Source organism: Trachypithecus francoisi, unplaced genomic scaffold (genome assembly GCF_009764315.1).
Source record: "Trachypithecus francoisi isolate TF-2019V2 unplaced genomic scaffold, Tfra_2.0 Lachesis_group12, whole genome shotgun sequence".
Classification (NCBI taxonomy): Eukaryota; Metazoa; Chordata; class Mammalia; order Primates; family Cercopithecidae; genus Trachypithecus; species Trachypithecus francoisi.
The window spans coordinates 28329354-28355145 of NW_022681457.1; the positions used below are offsets into that span (position 1 = coordinate 28329354).

General features: G+C 39.6%; 1 protein-coding gene across 24 annotated transcripts in view; it reads left to right on the top strand.

Annotated features, from left to right (window-relative positions):
- SGIP1 (SH3GL interacting endocytic adaptor 1) overlaps positions 1–25792 on the top strand; it is a 245175-nt gene that overhangs the window by 179220 nt on the left and 40163 nt on the right. For all 24 annotated transcript variants that reach the window (XM_033225190.1, XM_033225193.1, XM_033225191.1 and 21 more), the window contains one exon: positions 9675–9786. In XM_033225190.1, the coding sequence (XP_033081081.1) occupies positions 9675–9786 (112 nt within the window). The remainder of the gene's footprint in view (positions 1–9674; positions 9787–25792) is intronic.

Sequence of the window (25792 nt, forward strand, 5' to 3'; positions counted from 1 at the left end):
GGAGAAGCCAAGGCAGCACTTACAGAAGCTTCTTGACTTTTTTAAGCTTCAGTTTGTCAGCTGTAAAATGGGGATAACAATACACCTTTCTTAAAAGTGTGAGGATTTAATAAGGAAATGCGTGTGGAACATTTAGCACAATCCCCAGAATTCAGAAAGTATATGTTCTTTTAGTTCTCATGGTAGCATTATTATTAATTAGATTAGGTGATGGTATAAGACTATCAAAACACTCAAGAGAATATTATATAGAGATAGATATTTATATGCAGCATGCACACACACAATTTATACACATATAAGATATATTTTATATATCTTACATATTTTATACAATATTTTATAGAATCTAAGCCAACTACAATCATAATATTCCAAGATTTAGAGAAAAGGGAAAAAAATTAAAAATTTATATGTGATAACTTTATTTTGACTTCTTTTCTCCCAAACCTATCCTAAACATTTTTGAAAAGTTTTTGCTATGATAAACAAGTAACTTTATTAATCATCACTTCAGCTAAGATTTACAATGTCACAGAAGCATACTTACCTTTTCAAGTTAAGCTCTCATGATACAGTTCTTTCTACTGAACTATACAGAAAGAATTTCTACTTTCTTTTTATGCTTTCCTCATTTACTAAATGCATCTGGTGCTGAGGAGAGCCTGAAACAGTATGTTACATGTCATGACTGTGAGGCAAATTCTTCTTCACTGCTAATGATAATGGCTGCCAAGTTATTGAGTTTTTACTGTGTGTCAGGTACTGTAATTTACATAAACTAATGAAACTCTTTGTCCCAGTGTTCACTATTGGTTACCTTGCAGTTACTGGATTCTGAAGACACGCAAAGACCACAGCAACATGAAACTATTTACTTATAACCTTAGTCCTCATTCTAATACGCTTTTTCCCAAATTAACACTGGTGTCCATCCCCACCCATTACATGAATGCAGAACCCAATAAGTTCTCCCATAAACATCTGATCATATAAACAATGGATATACCATGCAAATACAGTGCATATTTATTGCAAGTGAAATTGCCAGTCTTAGAAAGGGTATAGGATTCCATGAAGTCCATGAAACTGGTGATGTAAAGCTTTTCATCACACCCAAAGTCATTGTCAGTTTAGAATTTAACAGAAATTAAAACTATTAATTACTAAAAAAGAGGGAAAAACATAAACTTACATCCGAGCCACTTCAAAACAAAGACAAGAAACTGAGAGACCCTTAGAATAATGTATAAAACTCTCAATTAATTCTGCAATAATGTTCCATTTATGATCATGAATCAAAGCCAAACCTAAATCTTGGGTGATGTGTAAAGCTGTAATACAATTTTATCAGAAAAATATACCCTTCCCAAAAATATCAACACAAATTATTTCTATTCATTCTAAGAACTCAATTATTAATGTAGCTTAAACTTTGTTAATAAAAGATCGTTTCACAAGTTTTGTTTATGACAGGTTAGAATCTCAATCAAACCTGTCTGTCGTTATGTACTATGACATTTTAGTATCCATTTTAAGTACCTTAATTGTTAAATGACTTCTCTGTTATTGACTATTCTCAAATAACAAGAACATAGAACATCCTGTATCATCATATTTAATCCTCCCAATGTCTGTAAAAGGTACTCTCTTCATTTTACAATATGATGAAGCTGAAACTCAGAGAGGTCAGGTAATTTTTTCAGGGTCACAGAGTAAGGGTAAAACCCAGATTCAGAATTAATTCAGTCTCTTTCCAACATTCTTTCTCTTTGTCCCTGCATTATATATAACATATTCAATAAATTATTATAGAGTTGGGTCTCATTTATCTTTTTCCTAATTCTAACTAATACAATCAGCTTTTAAAGAAAAAGCTAGTCTAATTTTCACTCTTTGCTGCTTCATATATCTTCTGGAGCATTGTCTCTCTTCTATGCACTCTGAGGCTTTCTGATGTCTCCATCTGTTGGTTATATCCCTGTAATGTCATCCCTGGGCATAAGGGTCATTTGCCCCCTGCCTGCAGCAGATCTGGTAGGGTGGGCAGTTGTTTGGCCTGATAGCCTGCAAAATGGGGACAGTCATTAAACAAATCAGACCACTCTCTCCTGCTGTCCATGCTTCAGATTGCGTTTTCGGGGTGACTGTTTCCAACCTCAGATGAACAGAAGGTAAAATATGCAGCTCTCTTGGTATCTGGCATTAGTGGTGCAGATCTTTCCTGCGTTTGGATAAGATTGGGAGCACTGGTATTATTGTCCTAATTTAACAGAGGTGAAGCTAGAATCATTGACCATCTCAGGTCAAATACTGAAGAAGCACAGTCAAGACTGAAGCCCACACCCTCTGACACCATCCTAGACTCCTTATTGCAGGCGTTTGTTATCTGAATTTGAGCAGGTTACTTAAGCACTCTAGCTTTCCTATAAGAAACAGTTGTTTGAAATAGCACCTACTTGGTGAGATGGTGGTGCAAATTAAGGAAGATAACACATGTGAATCATTGCACAGAGTATGAACACATTACATAATAGATATTACCATTTATTGTTAATTTTGTGAAAATGCCACAATACCCCCAAGGGAGCCACTAGTTTGCCATAAATTCATACTAAATGTAAAACTGAAAATACGTTGTCTTCATGAACTGGCTTTGATGAGAGAAAGTGCTAAACTTCAACATTGCAAAGTGAACGAGATTATATGGAAAACGGAGAAAGTGCACAGGAGGAGGAGACTGGCCTGCCCGAATGCAGGCTTGCTCACTGCACATGATTGGCAGAAGTGCATAGGAGGCACCTTGATTAAACTCAGGAGGCAAACGCTCCTTTATTTATAAAAGGAAACCTTATGCTTGTATTCAATGTCTGTACCTGTGCATTTTGCTTTTTTCTCTTTCCTCTTTTTTTCTAATTTTTCATTTCTCTTCTAAAAACTCTCTTCCTCTTCTTTAAACACTTACATATACAATCTGTTCTCCTTCCCCACGTTCATTTTTCATTTGTCTCCCCATGAAATGCTTTCATAAATTAAGGACCTCATCTTTTAAAGATGTCAGAAGTCATACTGCTATTAAGAATTTAAATTATTTCTAGCCTCAGGCTGTCTACATGTGTATATCTGTGTGACCTTGCTTGGTAATGAGAGTCACAGAAAACTGCCTTTCAGAAAACACACAGTCACACACTGGTGATTCTCTGTGCCCTCTTCCGTTCCTCAGAACCCCCTCAAAGCATGCATGTCAATTACTTCCCAGTACTCTGGAGATGCTTTTCCGTTGGAGGTCTACAGGCTAATGGCAGCAACTCCTCCTTCTGGGGATACCACAAATACATCATCAGGTTCCTAAGATAACTCTCTCCTGACTTCTATGCTCCTTGAGCAAGGTAGGGAGGAGGGTGGCATCCAGAGTCAGGCAGTGCTTGGTTTGCATCACAGTTCTGTTTTGATTGTTTACTTGCCAGGTGACGATGGCAAGGCTGTTGAATGACTTGAAACCATTTTCTCATCTGTAAAACAGGGACAAGAATGGTACTTATAGCGCTCATAAACTTACCTTATTACCAGGATTAGTAATTAATATAAGTAAAGTCCTTTGAATAGTGGTTGGTATGCAGTAAGAGATAGAAATTTTCATTGCTGCTACAATTACCATTAAGAGAGCCAGAAAACCTAAGACTGAATTTCAGCTTCACCACTTACCAGCAGGGTTACTTTGGGCTAGAGATAATTACACCTAACCTGTGTACACTCCAGTGTACAAAGGACATAAAGCCACGTTAGTGTTTGATTTTTGATGTTATGGAAGGACAGACATAAAAACCATGTCAACAAATACTGCCTCCAATTGAATTCTTGGTAAATTATTATTAACAACAATAATATAATAATTACAATATTAGATTGTTCTCTAACTTCACACAGTGTTTCATTTGTAGTTAATATTATAATCCTCTTTTATACAATAAACTCCACAGAGGAAAGGATATGCCTCATACATTTCTGTGTATCCCTCGGCACCTAGCACAATGTCTAATTATTACAGGAACTCACATTTTAATAAATTAATTATGATTATTCAAATAATCAATTTGTTTATTTGAATAAAATAAATATGCATTCAACCAACTTTATCTCCTATTGACACAAGTATTATTATCAAGCCACTGAAATCAATATAATAGCTACCCATGGGATATGTGAAAAATTAGGCACACATGCGCAGATTATATGATAGAATTTTAGTGACGGAAGGAAGCTGAAAGAATTCTATGCTAACTCCATGCTCAATGAAGAATTCTATTTGTTTTGTATCTCCCTTTGTTTCTGCCTAGAAACCTACTCAACTTCAAAGAACAAACTCTAATTCAACAACCTCAGTAAAGTTCACCCTGACAAAAATGACAGCAACAAAAACAATGTTAGTCATATGTTTTCAAGTGCATACCATGTTAAGTATTTCACAAATGTTATGCTGTTTGATGTTCACCATGAGCCTTTAACATTGATACTATCTTTATACCATTTTAAAGATGAGGAAACCGATTACAGAGAGACTTAAATACATTGTCCCTCGACATACAGATGGTAAGCCAAAGAGCCAGGATTCACACCGAAGGCTATATGACTCTAGAGTCCAGGTTTCCTTTATTAAATCAACTAATAGCATCTGCTATACCACTCATTTAGTAATTAGTCTTGCAGTGAAATAATCCCATAGTGATGTCACTTGAACCATCATCTTACTTAACCTCTTGTTTGCATACATTATTGTTATTTAGTTTTCCATATGTTTATGTTTTTCCTGAAAGACTACATATTTATGTCCTCACCACTATCTTGTACATGGTAGTGTCTCAGTAAATACGACAGAGCCCCCCAAATCTCCAGTGAGGGTATGCTGTTTTCAGGGCAGTTTATTTTTCTGTTAGAAAGTTATTCTTACTGTAAAAATTTTAAATGCCTATAGATGACTTAAAATCATAGGATTTTAAAACACAGACACTATGCAGTCTATTGCCTTCACTTCGTGATCGAGAGAACCTAAGTTTAAGAGATTTCCCCAAGGCCACAGAGCTATTAACTTGCAGATCTATAGCCTTGAACTCTGGTTTCCAGAGTCGCTGTCTGTTAATATTATTTCAGTTATTAGAAAACAGTTTCCAGGCCCCTCTTAGTCCTCTTAGGCCATAAGGCTTGAATTTCTCATTATCTTGGACACTTTTCTGGTTTTAGCCCTGTTTTCCAATAATGCTACTAAACAAAAACTCTCTGAGGTGCTATGGGGGAATGAAAGCATTCATTTATTACTCATATCATTTTCACTGAGTATAATCTTTATGCAAAATACCTGGTATTCTTGTCAATTAAACATTGATCTGCCTTTTGATTTGGTCATTCTACTTTGTAGGAATACATTACATCTTAAGGAAATTAAAAAAGGAAAACAATACCAGTTTAAACAAAGATGGATTTAGATTGCTATCTAGAAGTGGTTCAACATTTGGACAATGTTTGTAGAATAACAAATAGTTGCAAAAAATGATATGTAGACTAAATAGCAATAAAAACTATTTTAAGTGGGAAACAGTAAAACACAAAATCCTTATCAATTGTGATGTATAGGGATGTGAAGAAATTAGGGTTATAAATTTTGGATCCTTAAAGATAAGAAGGTTCTTTGTAAATGTTTGTTGTTTTATGTGTTTCTGCTTCCCTGGCTTCACTGATCAGTTCTACAATAAGGACTATAGTGCCCAGAAGTTATCATAGCTAGAAGATGTGTTGTTGGGGGACGTGGGGGGAGGTGGGTAAGGAGAAATGGGTCTTGATCATGCCACAGATGGCCTTGTGTATCATTACACAGAAGAGTGTGGTCTTTGACTTGTGGATGTGTGTTCCAATTGCCATCTGTGAGCTTTAAAACAAAGCACACAAGCAAACGAAAAGCACTACAACCGTCATTTCTAGTGATGTGTCTCTTACTCATCCTTTGATAGAGCCCAAGCTAGGCAAGAGGTTTAGAACTCAACAATAGAAAATTGATGATCAACTAAAACCTCCAGGTGCTTTTTTTCACATATTCTTCTACCAAGCAAGTTTTAACCAAACCACAATTGTTTCATTAATTTTAAACCTTGATATATAAGAATTTTACATTTGTTTCTGCTGATATTTTTCTTTTAAGTTCTAGTTCAGTACCTCAAAAATATAAGAAAAATTTTAGCTCTTTTAATGAATCTGCCATGATGATCATCATAAAAGTAGCTAATCATTACTGAGTGCTTACTGTGGTTCAAGCGCAGTGCTAAATGCTTCGCCTCATTTTATCCTCAGAACAGGCCTACAAAGTGGGTATCATGACATCATCCCTGCCAAATATCATTTAGATAACAAGTGTCAGAGACAGGACTCAATCCCAGGTATGTCTGATACTAAATTCCATGCTCTTAGCCACTACAATGTGCCATTTCTGAGCACTTTATTCAGTTTTATCCAAGCCACTAAAGAGCCCAGACTAGGGACCAGTCTCTGAGATAATCCATTAGAGAGTTCCTTCGCAATGGATGTATAGCTACTGATTCATGTTCATTGGATATTGTGATTTATCTAATTGTCAATTCGCTTGGCAAGACTATGATCCATACAACTTTTACTATTTTATTCACAAGACTATCCTAGAAGACTATTAAATGCTTTGCAGAATTGAAAAATATTATGATGATGACATTCCCTTTATATACTAGCATCTGCTTCTCTCCTCATTTTTCTCTTTTTTCCTAAGAAATCTCCTCATCTACATTACCGTCTCCTTCGCTAAACTATGCACCACACTTTGACCCTTGGTTCCATCAAACTGTAAAATGAAGACAATACTTACTTCATACATTTACATAGCTAGCGTGCTCTAAACTGACATCCATTGTTTCAAATACTTCAGAGGCCTCCCATCTTCCATTCAGGGTGTTCTAACCCAAGTTCCAGAACCCCAAGAACCTCAGGAAATTTATAATTCTACTTTAAATAATAAATATGATGTATATATGTGTGTTTTGCTCTGAAAAGTATTCTTAGATTTGTATTAGATTATCAAAAAGGAATTATGATTTTAATGGCTATAAAGACACATTTTCCTAAATGTTTATATAAAACTCTTCATGACCTAATTGCTAACTCCCCAAGACTCATCTGCTTCCACATGTCACCCTTCAATACCCACCACACTCACATACACACACAAACAGTACCACACTTCCTGTGGTTTCTTAAATGTGTCTGCTCAGCTCCACACGTACATACAAGGTAGACCTCCTTCCTTCTACTCTTTGTAAGATCATCTTCTTCCTCAGACTTCAGCTCCAATATCATCTTAATTAAACCTTCCCTGACCTATACAAGCATCATTAAGTGCTTTCATAGAGCTCTGCTCGTTTTTTTAAAGAATTTATCAAATCACTCCATTTGATTGTAGATTTATCTATCCTCCTCACCAAATGCCAAGTTTCAATCACATAGTAGCAATGACCCTGATAGAGTGGTAACAGTCCAGCCCTCTTACCACTGTGGCCTAGTTTTAACCAACACTTAGAGAAGCCATTTTTCTCCAGACTGGTAGTCGCTCAATAAACATTTGAACTAACAAGTGAGCAAATAAACTGAACAACACCCTTACAAAATAATGGCCTGTGTTTATTGTGCCTTTATTGTTTATAAATGTGCATAAACCTTACTTTTCTGAGACCCAACTGTGGATAATTCAACATGTACTTAGTGGAAAGCCAATATCATCCAGGCTGGGTTTTAGGGACTGTCAAGGTCTCATTAAAGAAGCTAATGCCATTGTAACTCCCTTTTAAAATGTAGGGCTCCATGGGCAGCAAAGACTTACCCATGCATACTCCAACTTCAGACTCACCCAGTGAGTCTGTAATTGCCCACTTGGTACATAATTGCCTACTAAGAAAGCAAAATAATAATGTCCTCAGAGTCTAAGCTTTGAACTCATACATACCCCAGTGCCAGTCTTGAACTTTATGCTTACCAGCTGTGCAGGACTGAACAAGTTGTATAAACTCTTTGAGCCTTGGTTCCATCAAACTGTAAAATGAAGACAATACTTACTTCATACATTTACATAGGTAATATATATAAAACAGTAAGTATGCAACAAATAATGTTAATGGAGGTAATTAAGATTAGTGAATGCTGATGATGTTGATGATCACAATGCTGCTGCTGATGACATCAGTACATTGAACTGTAACTCACTGAGGGCAAAGACCATGTGTTTTTGAATCCCCAACACCTACCATAATACCTGATACACAGTAGATATTAGATATTAGATAACTGTTTGTTAAATTAATTGTCAATTGCCAAGTCCAAGATATTGAAAGCCAAAAGGAGACAGAAAAGAGGCTAGCATGAACTAGAGTGATCAAGGAAAGCTTTATTGAGGAGGGAGGTGTACAAATGGTAGATTATTTTCAGACCTGGAGAAGAGGACAAAAGTTATTGAAGGCAAAAGAAAACAAGCTTAACACTAAAGTATGTAGTCCATGCCGGGAGTGGGGAGGAGTAAATGCATTTTGTTTGGCAGGAAGGGGAAGCAGTGCGTATGTGACATAATTAAATACTTTTATGTAATAATTACCAAAACGTTACTGCTCAATACCGTGCCCACAGATCAATAACAAAAACAATAATCTTAAATGTTGATACTTTCAGAAGCTACAGGTTACAACAAAATGATACAGGAAAATGTTTCATTTAGAACACTGCATGGTATGGTGGGAAAAACATGAGTTCCATAGGGAGATACACCTAGGTTTGAATTTTTGTTTTGCCATTTAACTAACTATATTATCTTAGGCAAGTCACTTACATGGAGCTTGCGTTTCCTCTTCTATAAAATGGGAATAATCGTATCTATCCCACAGAGCCGATGTGGAATTTGAATGAGATTTTTCATGCAAGGCACCCGTGTTAGTACAGACATGCCTTGCCCATGTCTGCATGAACACCTGTGTATAGCAGGTGTTCAACAGACATGAGAGCTGGCGTTATTTTTAATAGTGTGAATTAGTGCATTTATGTGTTGTGGTAAGTCAATGTGTATATTTTGGTTGTGTATGTTTTTGGACATGTAAACTTGAGCTTACTTGATCTGAGAGTAACTGGGCTTTTTGAAATGAAAATAATCCAGGAAAAAAATGGGTAATGTGATACCACTTGGTTGCTATTCAAAACGAAGAAATGAAAAAAGTTTTTAGTATGGGCAATTGATTGGACTGAATGCTCAGGAAACTAATTAGGAAACTAATAATTGTCTTTATTAACCACCCGCTGTACAAACTGTCATGCAAATACTGCTTTATGTTTTACGCAAAACATTTGAAAACCCGTATGACTTTGTTCTGCTTGGATTTTCTTTTCTGTGCCAAAATACATAATTGAATTAATTTCAAGTGTGTTTGTCTGTAAACTAGCCAAATATTTCCTTTTAAATACTTGAGCTCTATGTTGAATATACAGAGTTATGGTTCTTAGCACATTTTTTTTAACATTAAGGGGTAGATTTTATTCCTTAATCCTTTAATGGGCTTTTAATTTCACATATACTAAAGTGTCTCTTATTTTCATAATAAATGAAAACTTTTCATTTCATGCAGGTTCTTCCAGGGGACCCAGCCCCCTAACCATGGGAGCCCAGGACACTCTCCCTGTTGCAGCAGCATTTACAGAAACAGTCAATGCCTACTTCAAAGGAGCTGATCCAAGCAAGTAAGCCTGATACTTGGTCCATGCAAAAAATAATTCAGTTAGCAATAGTAGGTGGCACAGCTACAATAGAGGTGAAAATGTCATTAGGAATATTGATTTCATGCTTTTTAAAATGTATCAAGAGAATTTACTCTAGAAATCTTTGATTCCGTTTTGGTTCTAGATAACTTACTCTAGAAACCTAGAAATCTTTGATTCTGCTTAGGTTGCAAGTAACAGAAAACTCTAACCCAGTCTGTCAACAATGAGGAAATTTATTGTCTCACAAAAGTAAATGTGCAGCTCATGTCTTTTATTGTCTTAATCTTTCCTGGATGGGAATCACCCACATATAAATTAAAACAATGGTTCACTGGAATGAGAACATGAAAGAAAAAACACCTTCCCAAAACACTCAAAGTAGCAAGCGAACAAATTTTCTGTGACCCTTACTAAGTAAGGAAAAACTGGCCAAAAATGAATGAGAAAGAAAAAAATTATAATCAGAGCAAAGTAAAAATTCTAGGGAGAATTCACTACCTTCTATTTACATGAGTCTGATTTCACTTATACATGTACATACTGACAATGGACTTGGTCTGAATGCATACATGATATAATTAAATATTTGACCTCTTGCTAAGGAATTCCATAGATAGGATTCAGAAAATCGATGGTTTCCCTGAAATTATATTGTATATTTTATGTGTGTGCACGTGTGCATTATTCTATAGAAAGAGTCTATAACATTTATCACTTAACAAAGGGATTTGTAATCCAAAAAAAGATTAAAAGTGATTAGTGATCTACACCGAAAACTAAACAACTAAGTCAGACTTAGTTTCAGTAGTGTCATTAATATAATTCCCGGTCTGAATTTGATCAATAAAGGGAAAACCTACATGAGGAAAGAATTGCTCTTAGTTTTTTTACTTACAAAGACTAGGGCTTGGAAAAACTTAATATCTATGACAATAAGAAGTGAAGACCAGGCATGGTGGCTTACACATGTAATCCCAGCACTTTGGGAGGCTAAGGCAGAAGAATTGCTGAGGTCAAGAGTTCAAGACCACTCCTGGCAACATAGGGAGATCCTGGCTCTGCAAAAAATACAAAATTGTCTGAGTGTGGTGGTGCACACCTGCAGTCCCAGCTACTTGGGAAGTTGAGGTGGGAGGGTCGCTTGAGCCTGGGAGGCAGAGGCAGCAGTGAGTCATGATCACACCACTGCACTCCAGTCTGGATGACAGAGCAACACCCTGTTTCAGAAAAATAAATACAATTTTAAAAACTGGAGAAGAAAAAGTCATTGTGTATATAGAACACTAGACTATATTATAAAAACTTTTTGAAACAGCGATAATTAAATATAACTAGAACTTGGATCTCCATATATATTTTAAGTGGAAATTGGTATGACTAATCATGAATCCTCTTGACACTTCAGAAACACTAGTTTTAGATGTAAAACTCAAAATCTAACAATATTATACTGGCAAACTAATATAATTAGTCACTCCACCTTTAAGTGTACTAGCCAGCCACTAGGATCTATCAACTTCATGTCTCTTTAAACATCTAGGTTTCATTCTATGCCCAGAATATTATAGAGAAACAAACACTGTGGACTCTGGATTTTCCATGTCTTTTCTCTTTCATCCTCAAAACAGAAAAGCCATTTGCCACATCCCTGTATCAATAGAGCTACCTCTTATAGAGCATACGTCTGAACTGTTAAAGCAAGTAGACACCATGAGCATTAGCTGTAGATATGCTTTATTCATACATATTTGTTCTGTAGAATCTTCTTTGGACAAAGATTTGCATAACTTTCTGTTATTCCAGTTCTAAGAAATACTTACCACTGACTACTAACTATACCTTAGAAAATCAGGTTGGCCTGAATTGAGAAAAGCAGACAAAAACACCCTTCTATGTTTTTATTTATTTTTTGAGATGGAATCTCACTTTGTCACCGAGGCTGAAGCACAATGGCACAGTCACAGCTCACTGCAGCCTCAACCTCCCAGTCTCAGGCAGTTCTCCCACTTCAGCCTCCTGAGTAGCTGGGACTACAGGTACACGCCACCACACCTGGCAATTTTTGTATTTTTTGTAGAGACAGGGTTTTGTCATGTTGCCCAGGCTGGTCTTGAACTCCTGGGCTCAAACGATCTGCCCACCTTGGCCTCCCAAAGAGCTAGGATTACAGGTGTGAGCCACTGTGCCTGGCCAGAAATGCCCTTTTTAAAAATTAGAGTAGTCAGGAGTGTGGAGTGAAAGTATATACCTAAGTGAAAACCACTGGGGAGCCACAAGAATGAATTCATCTTTCTCTGCTTCCTAATTGGCTTTCATTTGTTCATCCACTAATTTATTCAGAGAGACCTAATTGGTCTCCGTTCTTCCACTTTTGCACCCCTACAAAGTCTCAACATACATGTCACTCTTCTGCTCAAAATCCTCCTATCTTGTTCAAAGTAAAAACAAAATGCTTCATAATACTCTTACGAGACCCTCCATGATCTGCCCTTGGAGACTCCCCCAGCCTCACCCCAGTGGCTGTTTCTCTGATCCCATCTCCATCACTCCTTTCCTTATCCCTGACCATGCCTCCAACCCTCACTTCCATATTCACTCCACTCTAGCCACATGGCCTCCTGGCGTCTCTCTTCCATCACCCCAACCCATCCATATCTCAGGGGTTTTCATTTGCTGCACTTCCTGCCTTCAGATGCCTTCTCTCCTAGGTTCTTTTCCTATGTTCTGAGTGACTTGTCCCCTCATTCCCTTCATGATTCTTCAGTAAATTTATCAAAGAGACCTTCCCTGTCCATTCCATATAAAATAACAACAGAGCTCCCCACCCCGTCAACATTTTCTTCCTCTTTACCTCATATTCTCTGTCTCCATAGCCCTTCTCTCTTAACATCTTTTTTGTTGTTGTTGTCCATTATTTGTCTTCTTCCTTACTAGACTGTAAACACCATGGGAGCTAGATTTTGCCTGTTTGGTTCACTGTTGTGTCCTCAGCTAAACAGGACAAGGTATATTTGCTGAACAAGTTAAATTGAATTACTCACCTAACATTTACAAAATGGCTGCGATGTACCTGCCATTGTGCTAGACAGGAGACATATTGGTAATAAAGACAGCTCATCTGCAAAATAGGACTTGTGCATAAATATAATAACAAGTGCACCATAGAACACATGTAAATATGGTGCAATGGGAGTCAAGAAGCCCTTAATAACATATTTTTTAATTCCAATAAGTAGTATAGCAGCCTATCCCCTGTCAGCCTGTCACAATATAAGCCAGAGTTTTCATCCTGGTTCAGTTTCTCAATACACTATGACAGGTGTGTAGGGTGGTCTGCACCTGTAAGCCTGGTGTCTGCAGCCTTGGCATTCCAATGACATGGCACTTGAGCCAAATTAATATTTGTGACCCTTCTAAATTAACTGAGTCTTTGACTTATGGATGTATATCTGTTTTTAATTTTATTGCCACAAATAGTTGTAGGATGTCCTGTATGCTGGTAGGTGGGAGATCCAATATATTTCATTAAAATTTTGAAATCAGAAACTTATAAATGAATAACTTATAAACATAAATGAATCATGAAGTGACACTCTTATATATTTAATTGCATCTTCTACACCATGTTAATTGCTCTTCGTTTATTATTCACTTTCAAGGAAACAACTCAAGTTCTATCACCAGGTGGAAATAATGCCAACCAAGGTACCAAAGAGAGAAATGATGCAGCAAAGGCATTTGGATTTGATTTTGTCTGTAGTTCCCTGTCATCCTGCATCAAAGCCATTTGTTCTCAGACCATCCACTGGGAACAGAAATCTACTATCTTAATTATTATATACTATGATATGTAACCCATGTAAATATAGTTATACTCTAAATATCCGGAGCACCTGTAACAGGTATTCTGACATGAGAGACTTTCTCAGTAGCTCACAGGCAGTGAATTCCTTGACCTTTGCTACTGATTGGGGAAACACATCTCCCGCTATTAGTTTCTATTTAAAGAACCTTGGTGCTTAAAAATAAGGGTCAGAGATTAACTCTCTAATTCCCTAGAAAAGCTTAGGTTTCTCAGCTGTCTCTTATCCTTCTTTTATCGTCACATTTTAATTATTTATTCAGTATCTGTCTCCCTGTTTAAACTAGAGGTTTGCACAAGGACCATTTGTCCAATTTGTCACTGCCAATTCTAGCACATTACATTGTGCCTGGTTTATTGTATAGGCACCCTATAAATAAATATGTAAATGTATGAATTTATATTTTAAACATTGAGTTCTTACTCTGAGTTCTGCGTTATGCACCATTGCCTTCCCAGAACCTATGACACAGAACTTGCCTTCACAATAGTAAATAAGATGTGCACAAAACTGCAACACAGTTTTCTAGAAAAAGATCTGTACCTGCTCCAAGCAAACCCAGAGAAAGGAAAAACCAAGGAAGGCTAAATGGAAAGGATATTAAGAAATGTTTCGGAGAGGCCTTCTTTTGAACTTAGTCTCATAATATGAAAAGCAGTACATAAGCTAAAGAAAGGGAATTGTAAAGAAAAGAAGAGAAGCTACATCTACAAATATGTACACTGAGAAAGAGATCTGGGAGTTTAGTGAGCAGTACATATAAATCACATTTTATGAGAGGGATGCATCTCTGATGACCTCACACATTCCCTGAACAAAACTGGCTAGTGTTTCTGTGACCAGCTAACGGGTGCTGCCCATGGCACTAGGGAAAATCCAGTGTATAAGTCACTTGGCTGGTTGACTTTGAAGTTTTGCCATTTTTTGACAAATATTTCATTTATGAGGATTCACATGATTTCTTATTTTATTCATGAAGTCAGCATCTATTCATATTTCCGTCTCGCATTCTTTCCACATCCAAACTCACATGGAATGTAGCCACCTTGCATACTGGTAGGAAAAATCCTTAAGTTAAAAATAAAATTATTTAGTGAGTATAGGAAATATTCAATTTGTTTATAGAACATTTCAGGTCAATTTAGACACTGGATGGGTTATGAAGTCAGCAAAAGTTCTGGCTCTGACAATTGTGATGCTGAAATGTAATTGAGGCTTCAGTACTTCTTACACAGGGCTATGTGGACTACCTCTCCCACCTTCTACCCGACATTAAGCCCTTTGAAAGCAGAGGCTGTTTTGCTCATTTTTAAATTACCACCCCACTGGAAAAAATAATTATAACAACTTGCATAGTTAGGAGTGAATAGACAGATGCCTGTAATAAATACCACCTTCTCCCCTGTCTGACTTGCTTTCAAAACAGAAACTTTATCTCCTACCAAGACACCATTTAGATCTCATTTTGAGCAACTTGGAAAGAAAACTGAGAAAATTCCCTACCAGTTAAAAAACAGTTGAGCCACCACTGCTAATAACAATATACTGAGTGATGGTAGGTGCTGAAATCTAATTTTATAAGTGCTCTAATTGTTTTCTAATAGCTGCCAAACAATATTCTACATGTCCACATGAGGACAAATATCAAGAGTAGACTAAGCTTGAGGGGAAGTCAAGGCTCAGAACCAATTTGGCACTAGTATACAAACAGGGTTAATGGATCTAAAAGGTAGAGAAGGAAGGCAGCAGCTTGCTCCCAAACTGGGAGGTCAGCAGTGTTCTCCAGGAAAGATGGAGATGCAAACTTCCGGAAACCAAAACTCTCATTCAGAGCACTACAAAGTTATGGATTTAACACCTGAGTGAGGGAGGCTCACATGGCATCTTTAAGAAGCTCATCTGCTCCCCATCTCTGCCCCAAATCCAGCCTTATACATACAAGGTTATAGCAGTTCTTCATTTAAGCTATTTTGAATGTATGCCAGAGAGCACCTCACCTGAACCAGGTGTGTTTCATCAATTAGAGTTACACAATATACAAGGTGACTATAGGACAATGTGGAGACCCCATGCTACAATGTGAGGAAAGTTTTCATTTATTAACATCAATTTCTCTAGAAAGTACATACCTGAACTTAGAGGTGAAGTACTGCAAGAGTCAACTGTGGAGACATTGGAGGAAATCATAAAGAAGCTCACTCACTTTAAGTATTTACTATTTCCCAAAGAAGAATGAGCTTCGTGAAATTTCTGCTTTGGCCAAGGTAGAGTAACAGACCAGTTTACCCTTCTACCTCAAACAGCTTAAAAATGAGCAAAATATATAAAACAATGACTTGCAAGACACTGGACCTCAGGCGAAGGCAGTGATCCCTAAGAGAGGAGTTGTGCCCTATGATTGCTCCAGCTTACTTCTTTGAGAGTTTTCAGGCCTAGCATAAGGAGAGCCCAGCTGACTTCCAGCTGCTCATGGGGAGGTGTTTCACTGAGGCATTCTACTACAAAACTGGCCGAGGGAAGTGCCAGGGGAAGCTAAGGTCGGTGGGTGCTGCCGCCACCATGCACTGCAGAAGATGGCAGTGGAGAAGGCATGAACATAGCAGGAGGCTGGAAAATAATCCATCTGCATTGCAAGATCTGAGCATTGTGGCAGCCCAGCCAGTTGTACTCCATGAGTCAGATGACAGGAAAGCTGTCTGTGCTACCAGACACTGGCAGAGCTAAATGACTTGCAAAACCCACACTCTGGGGACACTACATGCACTGCAGGAACCACACACAAGCCTCTTGCACTACAACAGCCTGGCACTACATAAGCCTCGTGCATTGCAAGAGCGTGCCCTTGCAAGCAGGCTCCAAGGGAGAAGGAAAACCCCTTTCTCCTGCAGCGTCTCTCTAGCGCCCTCTACTGACAAAACTAAGCATGGTTCCTGTAGGCAAAGAGAAAATATAACAAAGGTCCATTAATTTTCTCAGCGCAGTTAGTAAAGGGTGAATTGGAACGGAGAGGCAATGAATTGATTTTATTTAGACATTGACACAGTGATTATAAATCTCATGTGGAAATTCAAAGGACCTACCATAGCCCAAACAACTATGAAAAGGAACAAAGTTAGAGAACATCACTTGATTTCATAAGTATTATAAAGCTAGTGTAATTAAGGCAGTGCGATATTGGCTTAAAAAATAGACCAAATGGTGGGCGGAGCAAGATGGCCGAATAGGAGCAGCTCCAGTCTCCAACTCCCAGCGCGAGCGACACAGAAGACCGGAGATTTCTGCGTTTTCAACTGAGGTACTGGGGTCATCTCGCTAGGGAGTGCCGGACAATCGGTGCTGGTCAGCTGCTGCAGCCTGACCAGCGTGAGCTGAAGCAGGGCGAGGCATCGCCTCACCTGGAAGCGCAAGGGGGAAGGGAATCCCTTTTCCTAGCCAGGGGAACTGAGACACACAACACCTGGAAAATCGGGTAACTCCCACCCCAATACTGCGCTTTAAGGAAACAGGCACACCAGGAGAATATATCCCACACCTGGCCGGGAGGGTCCCACGCCCACGGAGCCTCCCTCACTGCTAACACAGCCGTCTGCAGCGATCTATCCGCAAGGCAGCAGCGAGGCTGGGGGAGGGGCGCCCGCCATTGCTGAGGCTTAAGTAGGTAAACAAAACCGCTGGGAAGCTCGAACTGGGTGGAGCTCACAGCAGCTCAAGGAAGCCTGCCTGTCTCTGTAGACTCTACCTCTGCGGACAGCGCACAGCTGCAGTCCATTAGGGGAAAGAGCGGGGGCGGTGCAGACGCGAACGACTCTGTCTGACAGCTTTGGGGAGAGCCGTGGATCTCCTAACGCGGAGGTTGAGATCCGAGAACGGACAGACTGCCTGCTCAGGTGGGTCCCTGTCCCCTGAGTAGCCCAGCTGGGAGACATCCCCCACTAGGGGCAGTCTGACACCCCACACCTCACAGGGTGGCGTCACCCCTGAGAGGAAACTTCCAAAGAAAGAATCAGACAGGTACACTCGCTGTTCAGCAATATTCTATCTTCGGCAACCTCTGCTGCTGATACCCAGGCAAACAGGGTCTGGAGTGGACCTCAAGCAATCTCCAACAGACCAACAGACAGTCCTTCTGACTGTCAGACGGAAAACTATCAAACAGGAAGGACACCTATACCAAAACCCCATCCGTACGTCACCATCATCAAAGTCCAGAGACAGATAAAACCACAAAGATGGGGAAGAAGCAGGGCAGAAAAGCTGGAAATTCAAAAAATAAGAGCGCATCTCCCCCTGCAAAGGAGCGCAGCCCATCACCAGCAACGGATCAAAGCTGGTCAGAGAATGACTTTGACGAAATGAGAGAAGAAGGCTTCAGTCCATCAAACCTCTCAGAGCTAAAGGAGGAATTACGTACCCAGCGCAAAGAAACTAAAAATCTTGAAAAAAAGTGGAAGAATTGACAGCTAGATTAATTAATGCAGAGAAGATCATAAACGAAATGACAGAGATGAAAACCATGACACGAGAAATACGTGACAATGCACAAGCTTCAGTAACCGACTCGATCAACTGGAAGAAAGAGTATCAGCGATTGAGGATCAAATGAATGAAATGAAGCGAGAAGAGAAACCAAAAGAAAAAAGAAGAAAAAGAAATGAACAAAGCCTGCAAGAAGTATGGGATTATGTAAAAAGACCAAATCTACGTCTGATTGGGGTGCCTGAAAGTGAGGGGGAAGGGGGAAAATGGAACCAAGTTGGAAAACACTCTTCAGGATATCATCCAGGAGAACTTCCCCAACTAGTAGGGCAGGCCAACATTCAAATTCAGGAAATACAGAGAACGCCACAAAGATACTTCTCCAGAAGAGCAACTCCAAGACACATAATTGCCAGATTCACCAAAGTTGAAATGAAGGAAAAAATGTTAAGGGCAGCCAGAGAGAAAGGTCGGGTTACCCACAAAGGGAAGCCCATCAGAATAACAGCAGACCTCTCGGCAGAAACTCTACAAGCCAGAAGAGAGTGGGGGCCAATATTCAACGTTCTTAAAGAAAAGAATTTTCAACCCAGAATTTCATATCCAGCCAAACTAAGTTTCATAAGTGAAGGAGAAATAAAATCCTTTACAGATAAGCAAATGCTTAGAGATTTTGTCACCACCAGGCCTGCCTTACAAGAGACCCTGAAGGAAGCCCTAAACATGGAAAGGAACAAGCGGTACCAGCCATTGCAAAAACATGCCAAAATGGAAAGACCATCGAGGCTAGGAAGAAACTGCATCAACTAACGAGCAAAATAACCAGTTAATATCATAATGACAGGATCAAGTTCACACATAACAATATTAACCTTAAATGTCAATGGACTAAATGCTCCAATTAAAAGACACAGACTGGCAAACTGGATCAAGAGTCAAGACCCATCAGTCTGCTGTATTCAGGAGACCCATCTCACATGCAGAGACATACATAGGCTCAAAATAAAGGGATGGAGGAAGATCTACCAAGCAAATGGAGAACAAAAAAAAGCAGGGGTTGCAATCCTAGTCTCTGATAAAACAGACTTTAAACCATCAAAGATCAAAAGAGACAAAGAAGGCCATTACATCATGGTAAAGGGATCAATTCAACAGGAAGAGCTAACTCTCCTAAATATATATGCACCCAATACAGGAGCACCCAGATTCATAAAGCAAGTCCTTAGAGACCTACAAAGAGACTTAGACTCCCATACAATAATAGTTGGAGACTTCAACACTCCACTGTCAACATTAGACAGATCAACGAGACAGAAAGTTAACAAGGATATCCAGGAATTGAACTCATCTCTGCACCAAGCGGACCTAATAGACATCTATAGAACTCTCCACCCCAAATCAACAGAATTTACATTCTTCTCAGCACCACATCACACTTATTCCAAAATTGACCACATAATTGGAAGTAAAGCACTCCTCAGCAAATGTACAAGAACAGAAATTATAACAAACTGTCTCTCAGACCACAGTGCAATCAAACTAGAACTCAGGACTAAGAAACTCAATCAAAACCGCTCAACTACATGGAAACTGAACAACCTGCTCCTGAATGACTACTGGGTACATAACGAAATGAAAGCAGAAATAAAGATGTTCTTTGAAACCAATGAGAACAAAGATACAACATACCAGAATCTCTGGGACACATTTAAAGCAGTGTGTAGAGGGAAATTTATAGCACTAAATGCCCACAAGAGAAAGCAGGAGAGATCTAAAATTGACACTCTAACATCACAATTAAAAGAACTAGAGAGGCAAGAGCAAACACATTCAAAAGCTAGCAGAAGGCAAGAAATAACTAAGATCAGAGCAGAACTGAAGGAGATAGAGACACAAAACCCTCCAAAAAATCAATGAATCCAGGAGTTGGTTTTTTGAAAAGATCAACAAAATTGACAGACCGCTAGCTAGACTAATAAAGAAGAAAAGAGAGAGGAATCAAATAGACGCAATAAAAAATGATAAAGGGGATATCACCACCGACCCCACAGAAATACAAACAACCATCAGAGAATACTATAAATGCCTCTACGCAAATCAACTAGAAAATCTAGAAGAAATGGATAATTCCTGGACACTTACACTCTCCCAAGACTAAAGCAGGAAGAAGTTGAATCCCTGAATAGACCAATAGCAGGCTCTGAAATTGAGGCAACAATTAATAGCCTACCCACCAAAAAAAGTCCAGGACCAGATGGATTCACAGCTGAATTCTACCAGAGGTACAAGGAGGAGCTGGTACCATTCCTTCTGAAACTATTTCAATCAATAGAAAAAGAGGGAATCCTCCCTAACTCTTTTTATGAGGCCAACATCATCCTGATACCAAAGCCTGGCAGAGACACAACAAAAAGAGAGAATTTTAGACCAATATCCCTGATGAACATCGATGCAAAAATCCTCAATAAAATACTGGCAAACCGGATTCAGCAGCACATCAAAAAGCTTATCCACCATGATCAAGTGGGCTTCATCCCTGGGATGCAAGGCTGGTTCAACATTCGCAAATCAATAAACGTAATCCAGCATATAAACAGAACCAAAGACAAGAACCACATGATTATCTCAATAGATGCAGAAAAGGCTTTTGACAAAATTCAACAGCCCTTTATGCTAAAAACGCTCAATAAATTTGGTATTGATGGAACGTACCTCAAAATAATAAGAGCTATTTATGACAAACCCACAGCTAATATCATACTGAATGGGCAAAAACTGGAAAAATTCCCTTTGAAAACTGGCACAAGACAGGGATGCCCTCTCTCACCACTCCTATTCAACATAGTGTTGGAAGTTCTGGCTAGGGCAATCAGGCAAGAGAAAGAAATCAAGGGTATCCAGTTAGGAAAAGAAGAAGTCAAATTGTCCCTGTTTGCAGATGACATGATTGTATATTTAGAAAACCTCATTGTCTCAGCCCAAAATCTCCTTAAGCTGATAAGCAACTTCAGCAAAGTCTCAGGATACAAAAATAATGTGCAAAAATCACAAGCATTCTTATACACCAGAAACAGACAAGCAGAGAGCCAAATCAGGAATGAACTTCCATTCACAATTGCTTCAAAGAGAATCAAATACCTAGGAATCCAGCTTACAAGGGATGTCAAGGACCTCTTCAAGGAGAACTACAAACCACTGCTCAGTGAAATCAAAGAGGACACAAACAAATGGAAGAACATACCATGCTCATGGATAGGAAGAATCAATATCGTGAAAATGGCCATACTGCCCAAGGTATTTATAGATTCAATGCCATCCCCATCAAGCTACCAATGACTTTCTTCACAGAATTGGAAAAAACGGCTTTAAAGTTCATATGGAACCAAAAAAGAGCCCGCATTGCCAAGACAATCCTAAGTCAAAAGGACAAAGCTGGAGGCGTCACGCTACCTGACTTCAAACTATACTACAAGGCTACAGTAACCAAAACAGCATGGTACTGGTACCACAACAGAGATATAGACCAATGGAACAGAACAGAGTCCTCAGAAATAATACCACACATCTACAGCCATCTGATCTTTGACAAACCTGAGAGAAACAAGAATGGGGAAAGGATTCCCTATTTAATAAATGGTGCTGGGAAAATTGGCTAGCCATAAGTAGAAAGCTGAAACTGGATCCTTTCCTTACCCCTTATACAAAGATTAATTCAAGATGGATTAGAGACTTAAATGTTAGACCTAATACCATAAAAACCCTAGAAGAAAATCTAGGTAGTACCATTCAGGACATAGGCATGGGCAAGGACTTCATGTCTAAAACACCAAAAGCAACAGCAGCAAAAGCAAAAATTGACACATGGGATCTAATTAAACTAAAGAGCTTTTGCACAGCTAAAGAAACTACCATCAGAGTGAACAGGCAACCTACAGAATGGGAAAAAATTTTTGCAACCTACTCATCTGACAAAGGGCTAATATCCAGAATCTACCAAGAACTCAAACAAATATACAAGAAAAAAACAAACAACCCCATCAAAAAGTGGGGAAAGGATATGAACAGACATTTCTCAAAAGAAGACATCCATACAGCCAACAGACACATGAAAAAATGCTCATCATCACTGGCCATCAGAGAAATGCAAATCAAAACCACAATGAGATACCATCTCACACCAGTTAGAATGGCAATCATTAAGAAGTCAGGAAACAACAGGTGTTGGAGAGGATGTGGAGAAATAGGAACACTTTTACACTGTTGGTGGGATTGTAAACTAGTTCAACCATTATGGAAAACAGTATGGCGATTCCTCAAGGATCTAGAACTAGATGTACCATATGACCCAGCCATCCCACTACTGGGTATATACCCAAAGGATTATAAATACTCTACTACAAAGACACATGCACACGTATGTTTATTGCGGCACTATTCACAATAGCAAAGACTTGGAATCAACCCAAATGTCCATCAGTGACAGACTGGATTAAGAAAATGTGGCACTATACACCATGGAATACTATGCAGCCATCAAAAAGGATGAGTTTGCGTCCTTTGTAGGGACATGGATGCAGCTGGAAACCATCATTCTTAGCAAACTATCACAAGAAGAGAAACCAAACACCGCATGTTCTCACTCATAGGTGGGAACTGAACAATGAGATCACTTGGACTCGGGAAGGGGAACATCACACACTGGGGCCTATCATGGGGAGGGGGGAGGAGGGAGGGATTGCATTGGGGAGTTATACATGATATAAACGTCATGCACATGTACCCTAGAACTTAAAGTATAATAAAAAAAAAAAAAAAAAATAGACCAAATAAGGGGGCGGAGCAAGATGGCCGAATAGGAACAGCTCCAGTCTCCAACTCCCAGCGCGAGCGACACAGAAGACCAGTGATTTCTGCATTTTCAACTGAGGTACTGGGGTCATCCATGGGGAGTGCGGACAATCGGTGCTGGTCAGCTGCTGCAGCCCGACCAGCGAGAGCTGAAGCAGGGCGAGGCATTGCCTCACCTGGGAAGCACAAGGGGAAGGGAATCCCTTTTCCTAGCCAGGGGAACTGAGACACACAACACCTGGAAAATCGGGTAATTCCCACCCCAATACTGCACTTTAAGCAAACGGCACACCAGGAGATTATACCACACCTGGCCGGGAGGGCCCCACGGCCACGGAGCCTCCCTCATTGCTAGCACAGCAGTCTGCGATCTAACACAAGGCAGCAGCGAGGCTGGGGGAGGGGCGCCCGCCATTGCTGAGGCTTAAGTAGGTAAACAAAACCGCTGGGAAGCTCGAACTGGGTGGAGCTCACAGCAGCTCAAGGAAACCTGCCTGTCTCTGTAGACTCCACCTCTGGGGACAGGGCACAGCTAAAAAACAACAGGGGAAGCAGCAGAGGCCTGTGCAGACCTGAACGACTCTGTCTGACAGCTTTGAAGAGAGCAGTGGATCTCCCAACACGGAGGTTGAGATCTGAGAACGGACAGACTGCCTGCTCAAGTGGGTCTCTGACCCCTGAGTAGCCTAACTGGGAGACATCCCCCACTAGGGGCAGTCTGACACCCCACACCTCACAGGGTGGAGTACACCCCTGAGAGGAAGCTTCCAAAGTAAGAATCAGACAGGTACACTCGCTGTTCAGCAATATTCTATCTTCTGCAACCTCTGCTGCTGATACCCAGGCAAACAGGGTCTGGAGTGGACCTCAAGCAATCTCCAACAGACCTACAGCTGAGGGTCTGACTGTTAGAAGGAAAACTATCAAACAGGAAGAACACCTATACCAAAACCCCATCAGTACGTCACCATCATCAAAGACCAGAGGCAGATAAAACCACAAAGATGGGGAAGAAGCAGGGCAGAAAAGCTGGAAATTCAAAAAATAAGAGCGCATCTCCCCCTGCAAAGGAGCGCAGCTCATCGCCAGCAACGGATCAAAGCTGGTCAGAGAATGACTTTGACGAGATGAGAGAAGAAGGCTTCAGTCCATCAAACTTCTCAGAGCTAAAGGAGGAATTACGTACCAGCGCAAAGAAACTAAAAATCTTGAAAAAAGAGTGGAAGAATTGATAGCTAGAATAATTAATGCAGAGAAGATCATAAACGAAATGACAGAGATGAAAACCATGACATGAGAAATACGTGACAAATGCACAAGCTTCAGTAACCGACTCGATCAACTGGAAAAAGAGTATCAGCGATTGAGGATCAAATGAATGAAATGAAGCGAGAAGAGAAACCAAAAGAAAAAAGAAGAAAAAGAAATGAACAAAGCCTGCAAGAAGTATGGGATTATGTAAAAAGACCAAATCTACGTCTGATTGGGGTGCCTGAAAGTGAGGGGGAAAATGGAACCAAGTTGGAAAACACTCTGCAGGATATCATCCAGGAGAACTTCCCCAACCTAGTAGGCAGGCCAACATTCAAATTCAGGAAATACAGAGAACGCCACAAAGATACTTCTCCAGAAGAGCAACTCCAAGACACATAATTGCCAGATTCACCAAAGTTGAAATGAAGGAAAAAATCTTAAGGGCAGCCAGAGAGAAAGGTCGGGTTACCCACAAAGGGAAGCCCATCAGAATAACAGCAGACCTCTCGGCAGAAACTCTACAAGCCAGAAGAGAGTGGGGGCCAATATTCAACGTTCTTAAAGAAAAGAATTTTCAACCCAGAATTTCATATCCAGCCAAACTAAGCTTCATCAGTGAAGGAGAAATAAAATCCTTTACAGATAAGCAAATGCTTAGAGATTTTGTCACCACCAGGCCTGCCTTACAAGAGACCCTGAAGGAAGCCCTAAACATGGAAAGGAACAAGCGGTACCAGCCATTGCAAAAACATGCCAAAATGGAAAGACCATCGAGGCTAGGAAGAAACTGCATCAACTAACGAGCAAAATAACCAGTTAATATCATAATGACAGGATCAAGTACACACATAACAATATTAAACTTAAATGTCAATGGACTAAATGCTCCAATGAAAAGACACAGACTGGCAAACTGGATCAAGAGTCAAGACCCATCAGTCTGCTGTATTCAGGAGACCCATCTCACATGCAGAGACATACATAGGCTCAAAATAAAGGGATGGAGGAAGATCTACCAAGCAAATGGAGAACAAAAAAAAGCAGGGGTTGCAATCCTAGTCTCTGATAAAACAGACTTTAAACCATCAAAGATCAAAAGAGACAAAGAAGGCCATTACATCATGGTAAAGGGATCAATTCAACAGGAAGAGCTAACTCTCCTAAATATATATGCACCCAATACAGGAGCACCCAGATTCATAAAGCAAGTCCTTAGAGACCTACAAAGAGACTTAGACTCCCATACAATAATAGTTGGAGACTTCAACACTCCACTGTCAACATTAGACAGATCAACGAGACAGAAAGTTAACAAGGATATCCAGGAATTGAACTCATCTCTGCACCAAGCGGACCTAATAGACATCTATAGAACTCTCCACCCCAAATCAACAGAATTTACATTCTTCTCAGCACCACATCACACTTATTCCAAAATTGACCACATAATTGGAAGTAAAGCACTCCTCAGCAAATGTACAAGAACAGAAATTATAACAAACTGTCTCTCAGACCACAGTGCAATCAAACTAGAACTCAGGACT